The sequence below is a fragment of the Sorex araneus genome, chromosome 11 (assembly GCF_027595985.1).
Source record: "Sorex araneus isolate mSorAra2 chromosome 11, mSorAra2.pri, whole genome shotgun sequence".
Classification (NCBI taxonomy): Eukaryota; Metazoa; Chordata; class Mammalia; order Eulipotyphla; family Soricidae; genus Sorex; species Sorex araneus.
Genome location: NC_073312.1, coordinates 28,963,347 through 28,984,804, shown reverse-complemented (window position 1 = coordinate 28,984,804; position 21,458 = coordinate 28,963,347). Strand labels below are relative to the sequence as shown.

Sequence of the window (21,458 nt, the reverse complement as noted above, 5' to 3'; positions counted from 1 at the left end):
GCTGGTGCCTAGTGAGAGGTCAGTGTTCTCTTTAAAGTTGTGCTGACTGATCTCTTGATTAGACATTCTTTGGATGCATGGCACCAACTGCAGTAAAGGCAGTTTACGTATGAGAAAATGCTTCTTTAACCTTTAGGCCTAGTAATTTAGGGGCCAGAGAGATAGAATAGGGACTGAGGCACTTCCTTGCCCGTGACCATTTCCAGTTTGATTCCTAAATACAGAGCCAAGAGAAAATCCTAGGCATTGCCAGGTGTGGCCCAAAAACGAAAACAGAAATAAAAAAGTAATTCATTAGATAAGGCTAATTGATATTGGCTTTAAAATCATACAGGCAACCAGACATGGTACACATGTTCTAGGAATTTGACCTATCAGTAGCTCTGAACCATTTAAAAATATTTTATCCAGAAAAGACATAAACAGGGCCGGAGTGATAGCACAGCGGGTAGGGCGTTTGCCTTGCAGGTGGCCGACCTGGGTTCGATCCCCGGCATCCCATATGGTCCCCCAAGCATCGCCAGGAGTAATTCCTGAGCATCGCTGGGTGTGACCCAAAAAGCAAAAAAAAAAAAAAAAAAAAAAAGAAAAGACATAAACAAACATTAAAAGTAACTTTACTCATCAGGAGTTTGTCATAAATATGGTATAGTATTTTCCCAAAAATTTCTTCCTTTTCTTTTTTTTGGGGGGGGGGCTGGGACTCCCAAGCAGTGCTCATCCTACTCCTACAGGTGATTTTCTATCAACCTGGCTGGTTCGGTGTGAGGACTGAAAGATACAGTGCTGCTTGGGCTCTGCAGAGCCTGGGGATTGCCCAGATCACCCCAGTGGTGGTGATTAAGGGGCCCTAGCGCTCCATGTGGCAGTACCCTGGGCCTCCAGAGCTGCACCCAGTGATGCTCATTCAACCATGTGGTGCCAGGGATCGAACTGGGGTCAGCTGCATGCAAAGGCATAAGCCTTGGCCCCTGCACTTTGTCTTCAGCCTATTTTAATTTTTTATCCTTTTCTACCTCTCCCTCTCCTTTGTGGTTGTTGGTGTGACAGGGAACAGCATGTCCGTTGCTTGCACAGAACTGCGGTGCGTGGGGCTCACGCACTCTGGGCTCGCACACGAGTTACGGCTGTGGTAACTCAGCTTAGGGTCATGTGGTGCATTTTGTGCAGTTAAAAAAAAATCATGAGTAGCCAGGATGCAGAGAGCCGAGCTACCAAGATTGTGCCTGGCATGCGTGGGTCACCAGGGATTTGAATTTGTGGTCATATGCCTATAAAGCAGATAGTCTAAACCACTGGGAAGGCCTTTCCATTTTTCACATGTAAAATTATAATATTGAATGTGCACCTTTCAGCCACCTGAGAAATGCTTAGGTCTTGGCACTTGACTGAGAGCCACAGTGATAATTAAAGACTCTCAGAATATTTTTTTTTTTTCTTTTTGGGTCACACCCAGCGATGCTCAGGGGTTACTCCTGGCTTTGCCCTCAGGAATTACCCCTGGCGGTGCTCAGGGGACCATGTGGGATGCTGGGAATCGAACCCGGGTCGGCCGTGTGTAAGGCAAACGCCCTACCCACTGTGCTATTGCTCCAGCCCCAACTTTTTTTTTTTTTTTTTGCTTTTTGGGTCACACCCAGCGATGCTCAGGGGTTACTCCTGGCTTTGCACTCAGGAATTACTCCTGGCGGTGCTTGGGGGACCATATGGGATGCCGGGGATCGAACCCGGGTCGGCCGCATGCAAGGCAAACGCCCTACCTGCTATGCTATTGCTCTGGCCCCCCAACTTTTTTTTTAATTAAAGTGGGGACCAGAGATAGCACAACAGGTAGGGCTGAGCCAGGTTTGATCCCTAGTACCCCACAGTGGTCCCCTGAGCACTATCAGGAATTTAACCCAGAGCCAGGATTAGCTCTGAGCACTTGCAGATGTGGCCCCCAAACTAACAACGATACCATGTTAAGAGGCAGTGAAGTTTGAATATCAGCTCTGAAAGTAGTTCTTGAGGTTGTAAGCCTCACCTGCCATCCGTTCTAAGAAGACATCCTGACTACAGTTGTAATGGATGAGGCTCTTGGGCCAGGGGCAGTAGATGGAAAAATGAATACAGGCTGAATCTGATTCATTCTGTTTGGATCTGTCTCATATTTAGGGTAACCATTCCTCTCTGAGTTAACTGTAAATAAGGTTTCACTTCCCAACTAGCCAAGTAAAGGGCTTCTGTTCCCTGTAAACTCCAGTCCAGCATGCAGAGTTCTCACAGTGAGGCCCAGGGATCCCGCGGTGGCTGTAGGTCAAAATCACTTCCATAATTTAAAAATATTTTGTTTACTATTTTTAGTCTTAATTTCCATACAAGTGTACAGTGGAGATTTCCAAATTCTGTAAGACGTATGAAATCACCTTCCCTTAATTAAGTACTACAGAAGATGTGAAGCTGTCTTCTTGTAGTAAGCAAGATGCTAAAGAGATTTGCAGAAACAGAAAACGGCCAGACTTGGGCCGGAGACGTGGCTTGAGCCCTTGGGGAGGCCAGGTTCAATGCCCAGCGCTGCGTGGTTCTGCAAGCTCTGCAGGGAAGTGTCCAGGATTGCACAGGGGCAGTCTCAGAGTGTGCCTGCCCCCCCACCAGTGATGCTAGCTGTGACCCCCTCCCCACTGTGTGCCCTCCAGACTGCCAGCTTGCCTCCCCAAATGATGTCAGCCTCACTCAAAATGCTTTTTAAAATGAGTATCTCTTTTAAAAACATGTTACTTCAGTTAACATTTTTAACTTTAATTATTAGAAGAATATGTAGTTTTAACATTTTTTTTTTTTTTGGTTTTGGGTCACACCCGGCAATGCACAGGGGTTACTCCTGGCTCTGCACTCAAGAATTACCCTTGGCAGTTCTCAGGGGACCATATGGGATGCTGGGATTCGAACCCGGGGTGGCCGAGTGCAAGGCAAATGCCCTACCCGCTATGCTATCGCTTCAGCCCCTAACATTTCATTTTTATTTCAAATGCAGAAAAAGAATAGTTCATCCACATAAGCAACCTCCATATACGATACCTCAAGGTATTTTGAGGGACTGGAGATAAAGATAATTGCATATTTGTGGCATCCGGTTCTGTCTCTAACACACATGCAGAAGAAGAAAAACCAACAGACTGAGAGCTGACTAGTTCATGTTCATTTAACTTAAAAAGAAAGGAAGCGGGGCTGGAGTGATAGCACAGCGGGGAGGGCGTTTGCCTTGCACGCGGCCGACCCGGGTTCGAATCCCAGCATCCCATATGGTCCCCTGAGCACCGCCAGGGGTAATTCCTGAGTGCATGAGCCAGGAATGACCCCTGTGGAATGCCCCGCCACAGTGGCAGGGTGGGGTGGGTGGGAAATGGGATTGGGGAGGGTGGGAGGGACGCTGGGTTTACGGGTGGTGGAGAATGGGCACTGATGAAGGGATGGGTTCCCGAACTTTGTATGAGGGAAGTATAAGCACAAAAGTGTATAAATCTGTAACTGTACCCTCACGGTGATTCTCTAATTAAATATAAATAAATTAAAAAAAAAATACCCCAAAGGAAACTAAAAAAAAAAAAAAAGATGGAAGCCTTGAAAAAAAAATAAAAATAAAAAAAAATAAAATAAAATACTAAAAAATTCAATGTCGGGGCTGGAGAGATAGCACAGCGGGTAGGGTGTTTGCCTTGCACGCGGCCGACCCGGGTTCAAATCCCAGCATCCCATATGGTCCCCTGAGCACGGCCAGGGGTGATTCCTGAGTGCATAGCCAGGAGTAACCCCTGTGCATCGCCAGGTGTGACCCAAAAAGCAAAAAAAAAAAATAAAAAAATAAAAAAAAATAAAAAATTCAATGTCTCTAGACACAAGATATAAGATGATACTATATATGTTAATCTATTATTAATTTGATTTCAAAACTACACAAATAACTGAAGGAAATATGACCACCATTAAAACTATGTACAGGTTTACAATAAAGTATATTCTTAGAGATTAAAAAAAAAAAAAGGAATGACCCCTGTGCATTGCCGGGTGTGACCCAAAAAGCAAAAAAAAAAAGAAAGGAAGGAAGGAAGGAAGGAAGGAAGGAAGGAAGGAAGGAAGGAAGGAAGGAAGAGAAGGAAGGAAAAGAAAGAGAGAAAGGAAGGAAGGAAGGAAGGAAGGAAGGAAGGAAGGAAGGAAGGAAGGAAGGAAGGAAGGAAGGAAGGAAGGAAGGAAGGAAGGAAGGAAGGAAGAAAAGCAAAGAAAAGAAAGAAAACAAACCCAGCTTGTATTAGGACTCCTTTCTGGGCCTGCAGTGGTTTTCTCAATGGGCTGAATTCATCCTTTGTGTGTGGGAGGCTCAGGTTCAATATCCTGCAGCGGGTAATATAGCTCCCCAATTCCTTCAGGTTTAGCCCAAAAGGTTAAAAAAGGTGTGAGTGTGTGTGAGGGGGTTATTATTTCTGTGTATTTTGGTTTCTGGTATGAGTGATGTGCTTGAGCGTTAGCTTCAGCTTGGCTCCGTCCTCTCCTCTGTGGGGTTTCAGGCTCCGGAAACCTTGGGCTCCAGGTTCCGGGAAGTGGGTTTGGGTCCTGACTCCAGCCCACTGGGTCCTCTTGCGTCTCTGTGCAGAGTCTGTTTTCAGTTCCAGCTTTATGGACTGCTGTTATTTTAGCTGCCTGCACTTTACCCGCTTTGTTAAAAGAGGCTTAGTCTGTCATTCACCTCACACAGGAGCTTTTCCTTAAATATAATAAAGGTCATATACATGCATTAATGGAGCCAGAGGTTGTTGGGAAGAATAGGCAGTAGTCATCTTCTCAACCAAATACTGGTGGGTGTTTTCTAATTTGAGTGGCTTTAAGTCAGTTTCTATGAGGAAGGAGAGTGTTATGATTCAGTAGCACAGTCATATGACATGAACGTTACAAATGAGGCCAAAGGCAGTTTTATGTATCTTATGTGGTTACCCCACTGAATACCGACATGGACTAGGTACCAAGTAGTTGTGTTTTGGGGTTTTTGTGTTTTTTTTTTTTTTTTGTATATTTAATGGGCCATACCCATCCATGTGTCAGCTCTGTGCTTAGGGGTTGTTCCTGGTGATGCTCAGGCAGTGTCCAGGACCAAACTTGGGCCTCCTCCATCAATTCATAGAACTAGCTCTTCAGTCCTGAGCAAATGTTAACTGAACTGGAGGCCCTGGAGACATGTGAAGGCCTGAAAATAACTGTATTCCTTTCTCTCTACGTGTCCTTCTCTGCCATCCTTCCCATCCTACCATTCTTGCATTCGGCATTACTGGTGTTTTTTGTTGTTGTTGTTGTTGTTGTTTTTGGTTTTTGGGTCACACCCAGCGATGCACAGGGGTTACTCCTGGCTCTGCACTCAGGAATCACCCCTGGAGGTGTTCAGGGGACCATATGGGATGCTGGGAATTGAATCCAGGTCGGCCGCGTGCAAGGCAAACACCCTACCCGCTGTGCTATTGCTCCAGCCCCCGGCATTACTGTTTAATGAAATCCTTTTGTACAGAGATGATTCCCAATGCTCTTAGAGTTGGTGAAATTCTTCCTGCTTTCCTTATTGTGGAAAGAGAAGGTCGGTGTAAAATGATGCTTGGTGTCAGTCTTGGCCTATAAGTTCCACTTTCTTTAAATAGAGTTTGTCTCTACTTGGTCTTTTTCAGTCCTTGCTAGAATTAGGAATGTCGTGGTCTCCTCTCCCTTTCTTTGGGGACCAACTGGCAGAACTCTGTTGACCTCCATTGGCCAGTTGGTTGGTTCTGGGATGTTCAATCCCTAAGTTGTCCTGCGGTTTAGCAGATCTGTAATGTACCCCTCGGTCCTTCTCTCAGTGCTGTCTTTGCTGTGTGGTTCAGTGTCCCTGGGAGCAGAGACAGGAAGATCACTAACTTAGGGCGGTAGCTAATCTTCAGAATGTCATTCTGAAGACTGTGATATGGATATATGCATTTAATGTTTAGTGTGAATAAGTGAATTTGACTCTAAGAACTTTTTGGAGAGAGGAGAGAGGTCTGTTTGTATTTCTCTTGCCCTCTCAAATCCTTGCCTGCCTTCCCCAAAGAACTGGCCCCAACATTGGCCAGTTGTTGGAGACAAGCACCTAGCCAATTTCTGTTACGAACGCTTACTTAATGAAGGCTGATGGATGTGTGTTTTCTGCTGTGACCTTGCCTTCAGGATGTGACACCCACAGAAAAGTGTCTTATGACCCAGCCACACTCGAGTTGGCTGTGGGGTGAGCGAGAGTCATATGATATGAAGATGAATCACTTGGACAGCATATTTACTTTTCTTCCTTTGAAATGGCCATTATGCAGCCTGGAGAGAATGAGATCAATCAGAGCAGACCCTGAGGTCGAGAGCCAGGGCAGCAGCTGGGGAGGGAACCTTCAGAGGCAGCTGGGGAGGGAACCTTCAGAGGCAGCTGGTCTCAGCAGGAAAGTGTGCCATTTGTAAACTCGTTTTAAGGTAGGTGTGTTTTTAACAGTACTGTGATAGCAAAACTAAGGATGAAAGAGGAAATCACCATAGATGAAATTATTTTGTTTGCTTGTTTTTGGACCACACCCAGCACTGCTCAGGGCTTCCTCCTGACTCTGTACTCAGGGATCACTCCTGTTGGTGCTCAGGAGCACAGGGGCTATCAGGGGCTGAGTCCTGGTTGGCCACATGCAGACACCCCTCCCGCTGTACAGTAAACTCCCTCGCTACCCGTTCTGTCTCTGGTCCCAGGCGGAGTTATTTCTGACCCTTGTTCCGTAATGCCTAATATCCTTTCTGTTGATTTCTTTTTTCTTTGTCAAGGTTGATTAAGTAGCCCTAAGAAAGACGGTTCTGTAGGTTCATAGTACAGACCAACCTCATCCCAACCGGGATGAGGCTCAGGGTGAGTGGCCCGCAGTCAGTCTGCCTGGGAACAGACATTGGCCAGTGCACACCATTAACACCCGGCTCAGGTGCTTCACTTTCACAAACATGAACTGACCCATGTCAAGGTGGCTTCACAAAATAAGCTTCGTTTGTGGGGCTCGACTAGTTTTTTCTACTTGGGGAATTTGCAAGAGGTCTATGTTTATCTGGAGTTCTCATAGTGAATGTCAGAGACCATAGCGTGGGGGTGCAGGAGATCAGTATCTTCCAGGTATTAAAAAAGAACCACACTGGCCTGCCTTCCTATGAATTATCTTCAAGAGGAAAGTTGAACATACCCACAGGCTAATGCCAAACCCAAACCACCAAAATCTTGAGATCATACCATCCCATAACTGGTGACTATATACCATTCCAAGCTGAATTCATGGAAAACAAATGCAAAGGTCCCCCAAGGAGCTTTTGACCTGGGGGCCACTAGCTATGTTGTCAGGAGGCCTCAAACAGGTCCAATGTAGAAATAAGTCCCAAGTTCCTTTCTAAATGTATGAGTGTTGGTCTGGGCACAGTGACCTCTGATTCAGACATAAGTAAAACTTCTCCTGACCAGCTGCAGTGTTCAGTGGGCTCAGGTGGTGCTCCCAGTGGCCAGAGGGGACCCCGCGCTGGGGACACCACAGCTCCATGTCCTCCATTCCTCCATGGCTAAATAGGGCCAGGACCTCACTGTGCTTCTTGGTTGGGGCTTCTCGCTGTTTACTCCTGTGGCATGAAACTGCGAAATAGCATTGGTGATGTGGTACGATTGGGCGTTTTTGAAGTTTGTATCAGGGAGTGGTGGAGTCAGATGGGACAGGGGAGGACATTCCAGCACTTGTGGGTGCAGGAGGCACAGATATGGTGGCCACTGTTTTGGGGCCCTGGACCTCTCACCTAATCCAGGCAGAGGGGCGGTTGATCTCTAGTGCAATCAGAGAGGTGGCAAAGGACACTGTGCAGGGAGGCAGCTGGTTAAGAAATCCCTTTAGAAAGGGCTGGTTCCCCAGTTGCAGCAAAAGCAAGGACATCTGGCTAGTTACTGTGTCTCCCTGCACTTTTGCCTCTTGCACTTCTACCCCAGAGACAGTTCCCACCAGGAAATTAGCATACCGCTAGGCCACAGGTTCCTGGTGCTTTCTATCCTAACCTCTGGGGTCAGGCAGTGGAAGCACAGCTGTGGAGTTCTGTTGACCCGGAAGGAGTCAAAACCCACATCCCCAGGTGGCTGGGCTGTCAGGAACTCACCTGCCCTGTTGTCCTCTGTCGGTCACCTCAGTTGAAAATAACCTGTAGTGCAGAACAAGAGCACGTATGGACCTTGGGGGCCGAGGTTTGATGGGGTTACGTTCCTGTTGTACCTGACCTGCCTGATGCCCTCTCTTCCAGGGGGTCCCTTTCCAAGCTGGGGGCCGCCTGCGTCTGAATGCCAGTGGTGATAGTCTGCCTGTGCCCTGACATTGCTGCCTGGATTCCTGCTGACCTGGGCTCTGGGTTTCTCTCGCCAACTTGCCTTCAACATCCTGTTTGTCTTTTGTCTGTGTAGAAGATCATTGGCGTCTTCAAGCCCAAGAATGAAGAGCCCTATGGGCACCTTAATCCTAAGTGGACCAAGTGGCTGCAGAAGCTGTGCTGTCCCTGCTGCTTCGGCCGGGACTGCCTTGTTCTCAACCAGGGCTACCTCTCAGAGGCGGGGGCCAGCCTGGTGGATCAGAAACTGGAACTCAACATTGTCCCCCGCACAAAGGTCAGTGTCCCATCTCCAGCACCCTTCCTGGAGCCAGAGTCCTGAGGTGTGTCTGTGGGAGCATTAGGTCCAGTTGGGGCTGTTGATGTGGCTTGAGGGTGGGCATTGTGTGTCTGTTCGTGAGCTCGGACAATCTAATGAGAGCTCTAGGTCTGGATCGCAGAGTAACAAATGTGATTATTGTTTGCAAGTGATTTCAGGGGGATGGTTTTTAGGCGGTGGAGGTCCATCCGTCCACTCCTGAGGGACATGCCTCCCACTCCCAGCTTGACGTTTCCTCAGTTTTAGGCTACAGGCTTTGGGCAAAGAATTAGACAGCAGATGAGCGCATCCCTTCAGACCTGTTTTTTTGTTTCCCAGTATATATTAGAAATATATACTGGGAAAAAAAAAAGATTGTTGTGGATGTTCAGTCTGCTGCTTTATTATTTGATTTGGTTTTAGGGCCACACCTGGTGATGCTCAGGGGTTACTTCTGGTGGTGCTTGGGGATCCATATGGGATGTTGGGGATCGAACAGGTCAGCCATGTGCAGAGCCAACACCCTCCTCACTGTACTATCACTCCAGCACTTTAGCCTGTTTCTTTGCCACCAAACTCGAAGCCAGAAGCCAACTTTTATAGCTAAAGTTTGTAGAAATGAGGGACTATTGTGAAATGTTTTCTCATTCCCAGTACCTAGCAAAGTAGTGTACTTGCAATAAGCATTTCCAGCTGAATCAGTGAGTCAGGGAGTATCAAAGAGTAACAAATAATACCACTGGCCAGAGAGAAAGCTCAAAGGGCACAGGAGTGCATGTTCTGCATGCCAGAGGGCCAGGTTAATTACACCCCCCCCCCCCATGTAGTCCCCTGAGCATCACTGGGCGAGACTCCAGAGCCTGGAGTAGGCTAATGCCCCAAAGCAAAGCAAACCAAAATGAAACAAAAGTAAACAATGAATAATACCTAAGATCGCCCAGTTTGGGTTTGTGGAGAGAATGGTTGGTTGATGTTCCTAGTTGGTAGCACCCATTGTCTGTCTAAGTTGCTGCCTTGGGGCAGCTCCTTCTGTTTAAGCACTAGAGGCCGGGAGGGGGAGATAATTAGTGCTCTTAAGATCTCCTGCCTAACCTGAAAGCCTTTTACTGGGGCCCTCTCTACTCCAGAACTCTTTTAAGTCCACCTTGGTCATCACTCTGCAATTTCCTTTCTTTGCTTCGTGAATGGCTTGGCTGCCCATGGCCCTGAGCCCGGCTCTGCCTGGGCCAACCCAGGTTCGATTCCCAACATCCCATATGGTCCCCTGAGCACCACCAGGAGTGATTCCTGAGTGCAGAGCCAGGAAGTAACCTCTGAGCATCTCCGGACGTGACCCCAAAAGCAAAAAACTTACAAAAAAAAAGTGTGGTGCCTAAGAATCAAAGGGCTTGAGGCTCAGTCTTGACTCCACAGCTTTTTATTAGGTAGACCCTTGGGCATGTCACTTAACCCTCAATCTGTCCCCTCACAACCTTTAGTTTCTCACTGTATAAATAGGGGGATAGGGGTTAGGGAGATCGCCCCCCCCCGCCCCCCAAATCAGAGTCTGCTTTGTTTTTGAGGCTGAGTTTGGTCTGTGTACCACATGGTCCCCAGCACTCCTGGGTGTAGCCCTGTGGCCCCCAGCAGCTCTGCCAAGTAGCACTCCCTCACTGGGCCAGATCACCCAGCCCTCAGACCAGCACTGCCAGCCCTCTGGCACAGGAAGTGCCCTGGCTGCTGAGCACTGCTTGGGAAGCATCTTCCATCACCACCAACCTCTAAATAATTTAATACATAGTTTCTACTTTATAGGGTAGTTCTTAAGATTGCATGTGATAATCCATATAAAACATGGACCTTGGTGCTGTCAGCATTTCATGCTTCATTGGTTTCTTTAGTGTGTAGGGGGGCAGGACACCCCCCACCACACACCCACCTCCATTGTGCTTGGGCGCCTGGGGCCCACTCCTGAGATTCTTGGTATTTTTATGACTATTCTAACCACTTGTGCCACCCGTTCCTTCCCTACTTTGTTTTCTTCTTTCCCTGTTCGAGAACCTTAATGAGGCCAGAGGCTTTTTGCATCAAAAAGTCAGCAACTGAAATACTCCTGCAGCTGAGTGGAGGTAGAACTTTGCAAGCTTAGCAGATGGTTATTGGAGAATATTGAGAGGCAGACTCTCCCCTTGCCTCCCCACCCTTGTGACAGGATTCTGCCCAGTTGATTCTGGTGTCCGTCGCCATGGAAACTGAACTCCCGTTGTGGTAGTGTCACGTGGTCAGGCTGTCATTCTCAGTGACGGATGAGTCGGCTCTCCATTTCTGCCAGTTTCAGCCTATGATAGTTTCATTAGTCATAGGAGAGTGTTGTTTTTTAAAAAAATTAAGATTGGCTTTGTGAAAAAAAAATTGGGGTGGGGTCACTTCCCAAGCAGTACCCAGTGATCCAGTGATGGGCCTGAGGACATGTTGCTGCAGTTCTTGGGGGCAACACCTGAGCGTGTTCCAGGACAATATATTCGGGACCCAATTGGGGTTGGCTACATAGAAGACATGTGTGGTGACTCCTATACTAGCTCTGTGCCCTCCAATTTTACCTATTTTTGGGGTCATAACCCCAGAATGCTCAGGTATGTTTAGGGGCTAGTCTGAATTCTGTGTTTGGGTGTTGCTCCCATTGTTGCTTGGGGGCCAGATAGTGCTGGTTATTGAACTCGGGTCTCCTGCATGCAACCCTGTAAGCTATCTCTCTGGCCCCCAGATTTCATTAGCCATGAGAGAGAAATTAGGTATGTGAGTGGATAATCACAAACGATGTGTTATGATAATAGACCTACATATAGATTATAGTACGGTAATGTTGTCACAGTTTGACAGTCATTTTGACATCACTTTATTCACAATCTTCCAGCCCGAACTAGACATGCACTTTCTCCTAGCATCTAGGAAGACTGAGAACTGTTTTTTCCCAGTGTGCTGTGGAAGAGGAACAGTTTTGGTAAGCACCTCGCTATTCTCGGCTCTAGCCGTATCGTTCTACAAAGCTTGTCTGTTTCGTCTCCTTCCACATTAGGTCGTCTACCTGGCCAGTGAGACCTTCAACTATAGTGCCATTGATCGAGTGAAGTCCAGAGGCAAGCGCCTTGCTTTAGAGAAAGTGCCAAAAGTTGGGCAGCGGTTCAATCGCATCGGACTACCACCAAAGGTATAGACTCTAGCTATAATCCAAGGTGACTATTTTTATACTGGCATACGATCTGGGGAAGCAAGTACCCACATGTTCATATCTGGACACATGTGAATAGCTGGCTCTGAGGCTCCTCCTGTCTTCCTTGTCAAGAGCTCCAAATGTCCTTTAGAAGACAGTCCTCCAAAGAAGAGAATTTATTCATATTCGGATCATTGGATGGGATTCTCAGGTCCAAATGAGCAATCCCTGTAACAGCCATTTTCTCCTATATTTGCAATGAAATAAAGAAGAAAATGCCTTGAAAAACATTCTTCTCTGTTGTAAACTCCCACCAGGCCTTGGTGTACCTGGCTTCCCCTGGGGTCTTTAAACTTAGACTGTGGTTCTGAATTTTGGACTCAGGCTCAGGTTTCAGTACCGCCTTTCCCTCTCCGTTGCAGGTCGGCTCCTTCCAGCTCTTTGTCGAAGGCTACAAGGATGCAGACTACTGGCTTCGGCGTTTCGAGGCGGAGCCCCTCCCTGAGAACACTAACCGGCATCTCCTGCTGCAGTTTGAGCGGTTGGTGGTGCTGGATTACATCATCCGGAACACTGGTGAGCAAGTAGGGATGCCAAGGGCCTTGGGCCAGCTTTGCAGGTAGCGGGGCACAGGTGGAAGCTTGAGGATTTGTAGAGCATGGATTCATAGTCTTTAGGATGAGAGTCTTCTAAGCCAGAAGCAATTTTGTGCATTGGGTGGGGGAGCGGGGGCTCAGAAAGCCTTGTGCCAAGACAGCTTTATCCAGGCGCATGGTGAGTCCTTATCAGAGGTGGTGAGGCCAGAAGCCAGCTTGACGGTTATCAGTAGCCTCTCTGCTGGCCCCACACAGAAGACACTTGACTCCACCCAGCAGTAAAGAGTACTGCAGCATCCTTGAACTGGCAAGGCCCATCCCAGGACTGGTCTGTCTCTTAAGTACTTAGTGTAAGTGGACTTTCACAGGATTTGTCATTTTGTTTTTGTGACCAGTTTCTTTCACTTAGCAAATGTCCTCAAGATTCATTCATCTTACAGCACGTGTTAGCATTTCTTTATTTTTTCTTTCTTTTTGGATCACACCCGGTGGTGCATAGGAGTTACTCCTGGCTCTGCACTCAGGAATTACTCCTGGCGGGTATCCGGGGGACCACATGGAATGCTGGGGAGCAAACCCCCTGGGTCAGTTGTGTGCAAGGCAAATGCCCTACACACTGTACTATTGCTCCAGCCCTCTTCTCTTTCTAAGGCTGAAAAATAGTTCATTAGATGGATATTCCATATTCCACTCACCTGTTGATTTCTCTGTGGACACCTGTTCATCTCTTAGTTGCTTTTACTTTTCAGCTATTCATGAATGAAGCTGTGATGTACAGAGATCTCATCAAGACCCTGCTTTCAGTTTTTTTTAACTATGTAACTCAAAGTGGAATTGCTGGGTTTCGTATTTACTTGTTTGAGGTGCTACCAGTACTGTTTGCTTCAGTGTTGTGCCACCTTTGTTGTTACTCTCAACAATGCACAGGATATTCTGTTTTCCCTACTAGATTATTTAAAACATTCTTTTAAAAAAGGGTATTGTGTTTATATACTGTTAGTGATGGTTTTGCAGGTACATAATTCCAACACCACACTTTCTGGTCACCAGTGTACTCACCTCCCTCCCTCAAGGTCCCCAAGGCCCCTCTTTTTTTTTTTTTTTTTTAATCACCCTGAGAACAGTTACAAAGCTTTCAGGTTTAAGTCTCAGTCATACAATGATCAAACACCCATCCCTTCACCAGTGCACATGTTCTACCACCAAGAACCCCAGTGTACCCCCTCCCATCCCCCCACCCTGCCTGTGTGGCAGATGATTTTCACTTTACTCTCTCTTTGATTACATTCCATTTTTGACAGAAAACCCGCTATTATTATTTGGAATTTTCCCCCACAATCAGAACTGATGAAAAGGCATCATTAGATAATTTGTTTTCTATTGCTGAGAGTGAAGAGCATATGATGCATCTGGGCGGGGAGCGGGGCTGGTTCCGCCCCCCTACCCCCCATTGTGAGATTTCCCGTGCGCCCCATCACTGCAAGCTCCTACCTCTCTGTCCATTTGGCTCCGAAAGATGGTGGTCGCCATGCTAACACAAGGGGGAAAAGGCCGAGGGACAAAAGCCCTTCCCTTCCCGGGGCGGCACAGGGCTGTAGCTTAGTTTACGGTCCAGGAGCATTTCTGCCAGCAGCCACTGCGTTCTGAGATTAGTTTGTGTGCCTCTGGGATCGTGGCTGTTCAGGAAGGCCCCTCCTTTTCAGCCCCCTCCCCCGGCCACCAGCTGATCTCTTGTATGGATTAGCTGTCCCATTGTGTTGCCTTTCTCCCTCTGTTTCTGCCTTGCTATATGTGTCCCACGTACTTAGTCCCACGTATGAAAGAGATCATTCTGTATCTGTCCCTTTCCTGCTGATTGGCTTAGCCTAGCCTGATAACCTCCAGGCTGTCCGTGTTGCTCCAGGGGCCTGAGTGATATGCAGAGTAGGATGTATGCCTTGCCTGTAGCCGACCCAGATTCAATCCTCAGCATCTCTCCTTCCCACAACCCTCCCACCTCTGCTCCATACCTGCCGGGAGTGATCCCTGAGCACAGAGCCCGTAAGCCCCGAGCAATGCAGGCTGTGGGCCAAAACCTGGAACATCCATATTGGTGCAAATTTTATGATTTTTGTCCTTTTTAAGAGCTGCATAGTGTTCCACTGTGTATCAATTGAAATGTTCATGTGGTTTTCCCCCTTTATTCTGTTAATGCATTAATTGTTGATTGGCCCAAGTATATAAAAAATTTAATCCATTATTTTATTTTGTTTTGTTTATTTTTTGCTTTTTGGACCACACCCAGTGATGCACAGGGGTTACTCCTGGCTCTGTGCTCAGGAATTACTCCTGGCAGTGCTCGGGGGACCATATGGGATGCTGGGAATCGAACCCCGGTTGACCGAGTGCAAGGCAAATTCCCTACCCGCTGTGCTATCATTCCAGTCCCTAATCCATTATTTTAAAAGTGAAAGAAATTCTATTTATTTCTACTGAAGTGTGTGTGTGGGGGGGAGGGGTGTGTGTGTGGTTTTTTGTGTGTGTGTGTGTGTGTGTGTGTGTGTGTGTGTGTGCGCGCGAGCGTGCTTTTGTATGCATGTAGAAGTGATGGTGTTCAGGTGCCCCATGCTACAACAGGTAAAGCTGAGGGGCACTGTGGTACATTGCAGTGCTTGGGTCAAACCCCGGAACCACACATATAAGGCTTGTGCTCTGCTACTTGAATCATGTGCTAGTCCTAATTTTATATTTCTGTTGACAGATCGAGGCAATGACAACTGGCTGATTAAATATGACTATCCCATGGATAGTTGTGGCTCTCGGGTAAGAGGTTGGTCTATATTGTGGAGGGTGGGGTTGACTGTATGCGTAATATGGAGGCACATTATGGTCAAGGCTCTAGGTCATACCAGTTCCTAGAGGCAAGGTAGCACGTGTGAATTGTCCAAGAGTCAGGTGGGAGGCTGGGAGGGATTCGAGCAGTGTTGGAGGGGTGGGGATTTAGGATGGTGGGACTGGAGGTGGGACTAGCACATGCCTGAAAAACTACTATAGATAACTATGTAAATTACAATATCTAAGTTTAAAAAAAAGCAACTTCAGTATATTGCACAGGATGAAGAAAAAAATAGTTTTAAAATGCTTAAAATCAGAGTTGTTATTAGTAACTTATTGCTATTTACTCTTATATGAAATTATCCAGCTTTATTATGATGGCCTTTTTATTCTTCATGTATGCAGCATGACAATTCTCTGATTCTCAGAAAATATGAAAGAAATGTGATTTTTGTTCATTTTGTTTCGGGTCACACCCGACGGTTCTCAGGGTTTACTTCTGGCTCTGCGCTCAAGGATCACTCCTTGCAGGACTTGGGGGATCATATGGGATGCTGGGGATTGAATCTGGGTCTGCTGCATGCAAGGCAAACACTCTATCTACTGTACTGTCACTCTGGTCCCAGAAATATGTTTATATATAAAAAAGTTATGGCTATACTTGTCAGAGAGTAGTAAAAAGTCTTTAATATAAGTTTTAAAACTAAATTAAGTAAAATTCAGAGGATAATATTTGTTCTTAATTTTTTGTTTTTTGTTTTGTTAGTAATTTTTTGTTTTCTATCTATTTATTTGTTTATTATTTATTTATTTTGCTTTTTGGGTCACACCTGGCGATGCACAGGGGTTACTCCTGGCTCATGCACTCAGGAATTACTCCTGGCGGTGCTCGGGGGACCATATGGGATGCTGGGAATCGAACCTGGGTCGGCCGCATGCAAGGCAAATGCCCTACCCGCTGTGCTATTGCTCCAGCCCCTTGTTAGTAATTTCTTATGAATGAGTATATGGGGTAAAATTCACATAGTACAGCATTGTAAAGTCTCAGAAACAGGGCCCAGAGATAGATACCCAGAGGCTAAGATACTTGCCTTGCATGCACCTGCAACCACGGCCGTGTTTAAATCCCAGCATCACCAGGAGTAGCCCCTGAACACAGAACCTCTGAATACCGATGAGTGTAGCCCAAAAACCAGAAAAAGAAAGGGAAAAGAAGGGCTCAGAAGCATATTATTGGGACCTGTTTGATTTTGTTTGACTCAGTGATTTCTAAAGTTTAAAAAGAAAATTATTGATAAAAACACTTCTCCCGATAGATCACAAGTCCAGGACAGATGTCATTTTTGGGAAGAAAAAAGTTGCTCTGTCACCTTCCTTTACTCTCTTGCTGCTTTCATACTTCACCTCCCTTTTAGTTGACACCTTGGGACCAGGTCACTGGGCTATAGCTGCAGTGCTCAGGGGCTGTTTCTGACTGTGTGCTCAGGGATCTCTCCTGGCAGTGCCCAGGGGACCACATGAGGTGCTGGGGAGCAAACTGGGGTCAGCTGCATGCAAGGGAAGTGCTTTGACCTCTGTACCATCTCCTGACCCCCCTGTCTACATAAAAAAAAAATTATTAGCAAGTTTGCTCAGAGACAGAGTGTGAAGTTTGTTATTTCTCAAATTGACATACTGTATCATGCATATTTAAGAGGTACAGTGTAATGATACAATTACATGTTTCATTCCAGAATATTTACTGCAGTGAGTTTCCTTCTCCAGTAGTGTTCCTACGGTTTTACACATGAGAATCCCCCGAAGAGCTTAGTTAGACTGGCCCAGACTCCAGCCTCCCTCAGCCCATTGGGTAGAGCTTAGTGCCCTGTGGATTTGGGTTCAGGTGCCCTGGAAACGCTTTCCTGTTACTGGCATGACATGTTGACTGTGAAACCTGGAGCCAAGCTGACACTCTGAGAGCAGCTGACGGGCTGTCACAGGAGCCTGCCCCCCTCTCTTTGTCATTTTCTTTTCTTTTTTTTCAATCGTGACCTACCCAGAGATGCAAGGGTGGGGCCCAGAGGCTGTTCCCTGCAACACTCAGTTCTGACAGATCAATGCTAGGGCCCAGGGAGTGTGTGATGTTGGTGCTCCACCCCGTGGAGCTCTCTCCCCGGCCCCCAGTCATTTCCTTTCCTTCTGTCTGCTCTGGCCCATATCTCACGGGACGTGTGGGCAGACACGCAGAAGGACCTCAACAGGCTTGAGAGGGATCTTCTGTCTTCCGTGTTCCCGGAGATCTCATTGCTTCCCTAGGAGTGGCTTAGAGTCATTTGGCGTTACTCTCCTGGACCAGGCAACTCCTGGGTACCTTTTCTAAGATAAAAATGGTTCTTCGAACCTTGGACCAGGCACTAGAGAAGTGCCGTGATTGTACTGTCCTCGGGTAGCAGTTTGGAGGCCAGCTCAAAAGCTGAATAGCTGAATGGGCATGCTTTAACAGGCTGAGAGACCGTGCAGAGGGTAAGGCGCTTGCCTCACCTGTGGCCAACCCAGGTGAGAGCTACAGCAGCGCCTGTGGTGCCCTGAGCACTGCTGGGCGTGATCCCTGAGCGCAGAGCCAGCAGCAGTCACCCCTGCTGAGCATGTTAGGTGTGATCCAAAAGCAAAACAAATAAGGTCTGGAGAGTATGCCACTAAGCTTTTTGTCTCTCCTGGTACTTTAGGACACAGATTGGGTGGTGGTGAAGGACCCCATTATCAAGGTCGCTGCCATAGACAATGGACTGGCTTTTCCCCTAAAGCACCCTGACTCTTGGAGGGCATGTAAGTCAAGACCTCTCTCGTTCTGCTTCATCTTTGTTTTTAGGTCTGTAATGGTGGAGATAGGCTGCATCAATCACAGGCTTCTTGTCAGAGTTAAAATGCTTCAGCTCCGGAGCACCTGGCAACTGCTCCATAACGTAAGCGGTTAGGATTCTTGCCCTCTCCCATCGGAAGAGGTGAAAACCCTACTGTTTTTACGACTCCCGTCAGAAGCAGAAATTTGGATTTTCTCAGCACCGTGTTGGCTATTTCTCATCTTTCTAAGGACCGTCTTGACATAATTTTATTTGCAGCTCTAAATAGGAGCTATTTTTAGTGTTCTCTCTCACTTGTGATGCCTCAGTGTTCAGCTCCTGCCCCCATTAAACCTGAGAAATTTTTGGAAGGAGGGAAAGATACTGGGTGGGTCACTTGCCCCTTTGCGGAACGAGGCTCTTTTCAGAGGGAGCATTTCAGTGTCTCAGTTACAGTGATTGCTTCTCCATAGACTTCAGTCTTGGAAAACCATATCAAGTCTGGGGAAGGACCGAGATTCCAGATTTCAGATTCTGGGGGTCGACTTGGGCTTGACTTGAGTTCTTCCACTACCAACTGTGACTGTCAGGGTTAAGTTTTCTGTATAGCTCAAAGGGATAAGGGCTCTGCCTTCTGCAGTGCTTGGCATACAGGCCAACGACAAAGATTGACAGGGTTTTACAAAAATGTTTCTGTGGGGCTTATATCTGGTGGCACTGAGGCAGGGGTGGGCGTGGCCGGGGAGGTTGAGCAAGCCATGCCAGAGGATGTTTAGGCCTCATGCTAGGTGTGTACTCCACCACGTAAGCCAGTCTCTTGGCCCCAGATGGGAAATTTCACCATCAGCTTTGCTTTTCTTCTTCCCTCTTTTCAGATCCTTTTTACTGGGCCTGGTTGCCGCAGGCAAAAATCCCATTCTCCCAGGAGATCAAAGACCTGATTCTTCCAAAGCTATCAGACCCTAACTTCATCAAGGATTTGGAGGAGGACCTATATGAACTCTTTAAGGTTAGCCCCGGGAACCTCAGTCTTTCATCACCACACAGCAGAAGGAAGTCTGAATGGGTTTCTCATCAGTCAGTTCTGACTTCTGTGAGCCAGTGAAGAACAAGATTCCCACAGGCGACAGCAGGACCTAAGTGGGACTGATTGGAAAAAACTGGCAGCTGTGAGGCAGCTGGCTGGCCGGTATCCTTTGCTCTGTCAGCTGGCTGCAGGGTTCCTGCAAAGCCCAGAGTTCTCCAGAGCTGGTGACCAGACTCAGTTTCCCCGTCTGTGATCCAGGGAGTTCTTGAGGTGGTGCTTAACATCAGCCAACCGCATGTTGGTTTCTCTTATTAGCACTTTTCCTGTGGGGACAGGGAAGCAGGTGCTTCAGAGGGATCCTGTCGAGAATCCATCGCCTGCTTTTCTTTTGCAGAAAGATCCTGGTTTCGACAGGGGCCAGTTCCACAAGCAGATTGCTGTCATGCGGGGACAGGTAAGCTGGGCCCCTTCTCACAGTGTTGCGCCTCTCTCAGGGAGGGCTGTGTCCGTGCCCTGACACTTGGAGAAGAGGGGTCGCTCCTGATCTCTGTCCCTTCCGTGGTGGCCAGTCAGCAGTCCGCCACGTGCCAGTGCTGGCTAGCTCATTAGTAAAGAAGCCTGTTGTTCGCTTGGGTTCCCGTGTGCCAGGTTGCTCAGGGCAGGCCTCCTCTGCCTCTGAGGTTAAGGCCCAGGCGGTGGGATCTGAGAGGCTTCGCCACGAACCAGCTTCGTGGCTGTGGTAAAGAGCCACTGCTTCCTTGTCTGTAAAGTGTGGCTGTGATAGACTTTGCTGAGCTGGCCAGGGGGGTTTCCTGAGATAATACCTAAGGAGTATTTGGTAACAACAGTGTCTGGCACGTGGTAAGCTTTCAGATGTTGACTGTGGTTATCATTTTTTTTGCTACAGTTAAGTCCTATTTCCTTTCTTCCCACTTCACCTTGAAAGACAGGTTAGGAGCTCCTCCCCTGGGCAGTGTTGATCCTCCAGAGCAAAGTAAAGAGTATGTTTTGGGAGCTGGAAAGATAGCACAGGGGTTAAGGCATTTTGCCATGCGTTCCTCAGACCCTGGTTAGAATTCTGGCATCATGTATGGTCCCCCAAGCACAGAGCCAAGAAGAAGCTCTAAGCACTGTCGGAACAGTCCAGAGGGAAAAAAAAAAAAAAAGCTGTAGCCCAGGAATCCCTGGTCTGAAGTCCCCTCTCTCCTGCCACCTGCCCCCAGTCCATGTCAGCCTCCTGCCACCCTCCCTTGAGACGTTGAAGCAGATAAGATGCTGACAAGTGCCCGAGCCAGTAGGGAAAGGGCCATAGCATTGGTCAGCTGGTGACTTCAGCCTCTGCCAGGTGAGTCTCCAGCTCTGTACGGGCAGTACTTGTAAGCCACAGATATGTGAGTGGAGTGTTTATGGCTTCAGGTTCCACCCAGCACCACCTACCCGGTGTCTGTGGCTTGACTGAAAACCTCCAACACCTGGTTGTTTGAAATGCTAAAGAAGTGGTTCTAATCAGCTTTAGCTTATAAACTCACCTATTAGAGAAGGTGCATCATGAGGGTTCACCTGTTGACCCTGGGGCCAAAGGGCTATCCCCGTCAGCACAGGCCTGGAGTATCTGCAAACTGTGGTGTCCAGTGTGGTGCAGGATCAGAAGCACAGATGGGAAAAACCAATGCTACCCACGTGCAGGAGTGATGGGTCGTCCAGACCAGGCTTGCTCCCCAGCATCCTGCCAGGGCTGATCCCTGAGCACCTCTGGTGTGGCCACAAAACAACCCAAACCAATGTAGCAGTGTCCCAGGGTGATTCTCAGTTCCGGTAGTGGAGCATGGTTGTGCAAGCGAAATAAGGAGAAATTGGCTAAATGCAAAACTCTGTACTGTCTTTGCAGCTTTTCCATACATTTAAAACTATTTGAAATTAAAATTTTATTGGGGGAAAAAAAGCAATGAAGAGGTGACAGTCTTGGAAGGGACAATTCAACTGAAATATTGCCTTTTTTTTTTTTTTCTTTTTGGGTCACACCCGGCAATGCACAGGGGCTACTCCTGGCTCTGCACTCAGGAATTGTCCCAGGCGGTGCTCAGGGGACCATATGGGATGCTGGGAATCGACCTGGGTTGGCCGCGTGCAAGGCAAACGCCCTACCGGCTGTGCTATCGCTCCAGCCCCCAATATTGCCTTTTTTAATACTTGATATTAGTTTATAAATGGTATTTGATGTAGGGTATTTATTTTTTTGTTTATTTTCATTATTTCTGGCTGTGCTCATGGCTCTGTGCTCTGGCTGTACTCTGAGCCCACCAGAAGTAATTTCTTC

The 21,458-nt window shown here is 47.5% G+C and overlaps 1 protein-coding gene across 1 annotated transcript in view; it reads left to right on the top strand.

Annotated features, from left to right (window-relative positions):
- PI4K2A (phosphatidylinositol 4-kinase type 2 alpha) overlaps positions 1-21,458 on the top strand; it is a 28,446-nt gene that overhangs the window by 3,596 nt on the left and 3,392 nt on the right. The window contains exons 2-8 of the mRNA XM_055118857.1: positions 8,474-8,674; positions 11,751-11,882; positions 12,308-12,461; positions 15,222-15,283; positions 18,001-18,100; positions 18,990-19,123; positions 19,536-19,595. Of these exons, the coding sequence (XP_054974832.1) occupies positions 8,474-8,674; positions 11,751-11,882; positions 12,308-12,461; positions 15,222-15,283; positions 18,001-18,100; positions 18,990-19,123; positions 19,536-19,595 (843 nt within the window). The remainder of the gene's footprint in view (positions 1-8,473; positions 8,675-11,750; positions 11,883-12,307; positions 12,462-15,221; positions 15,284-18,000; positions 18,101-18,989; positions 19,124-19,535; positions 19,596-21,458) is intronic.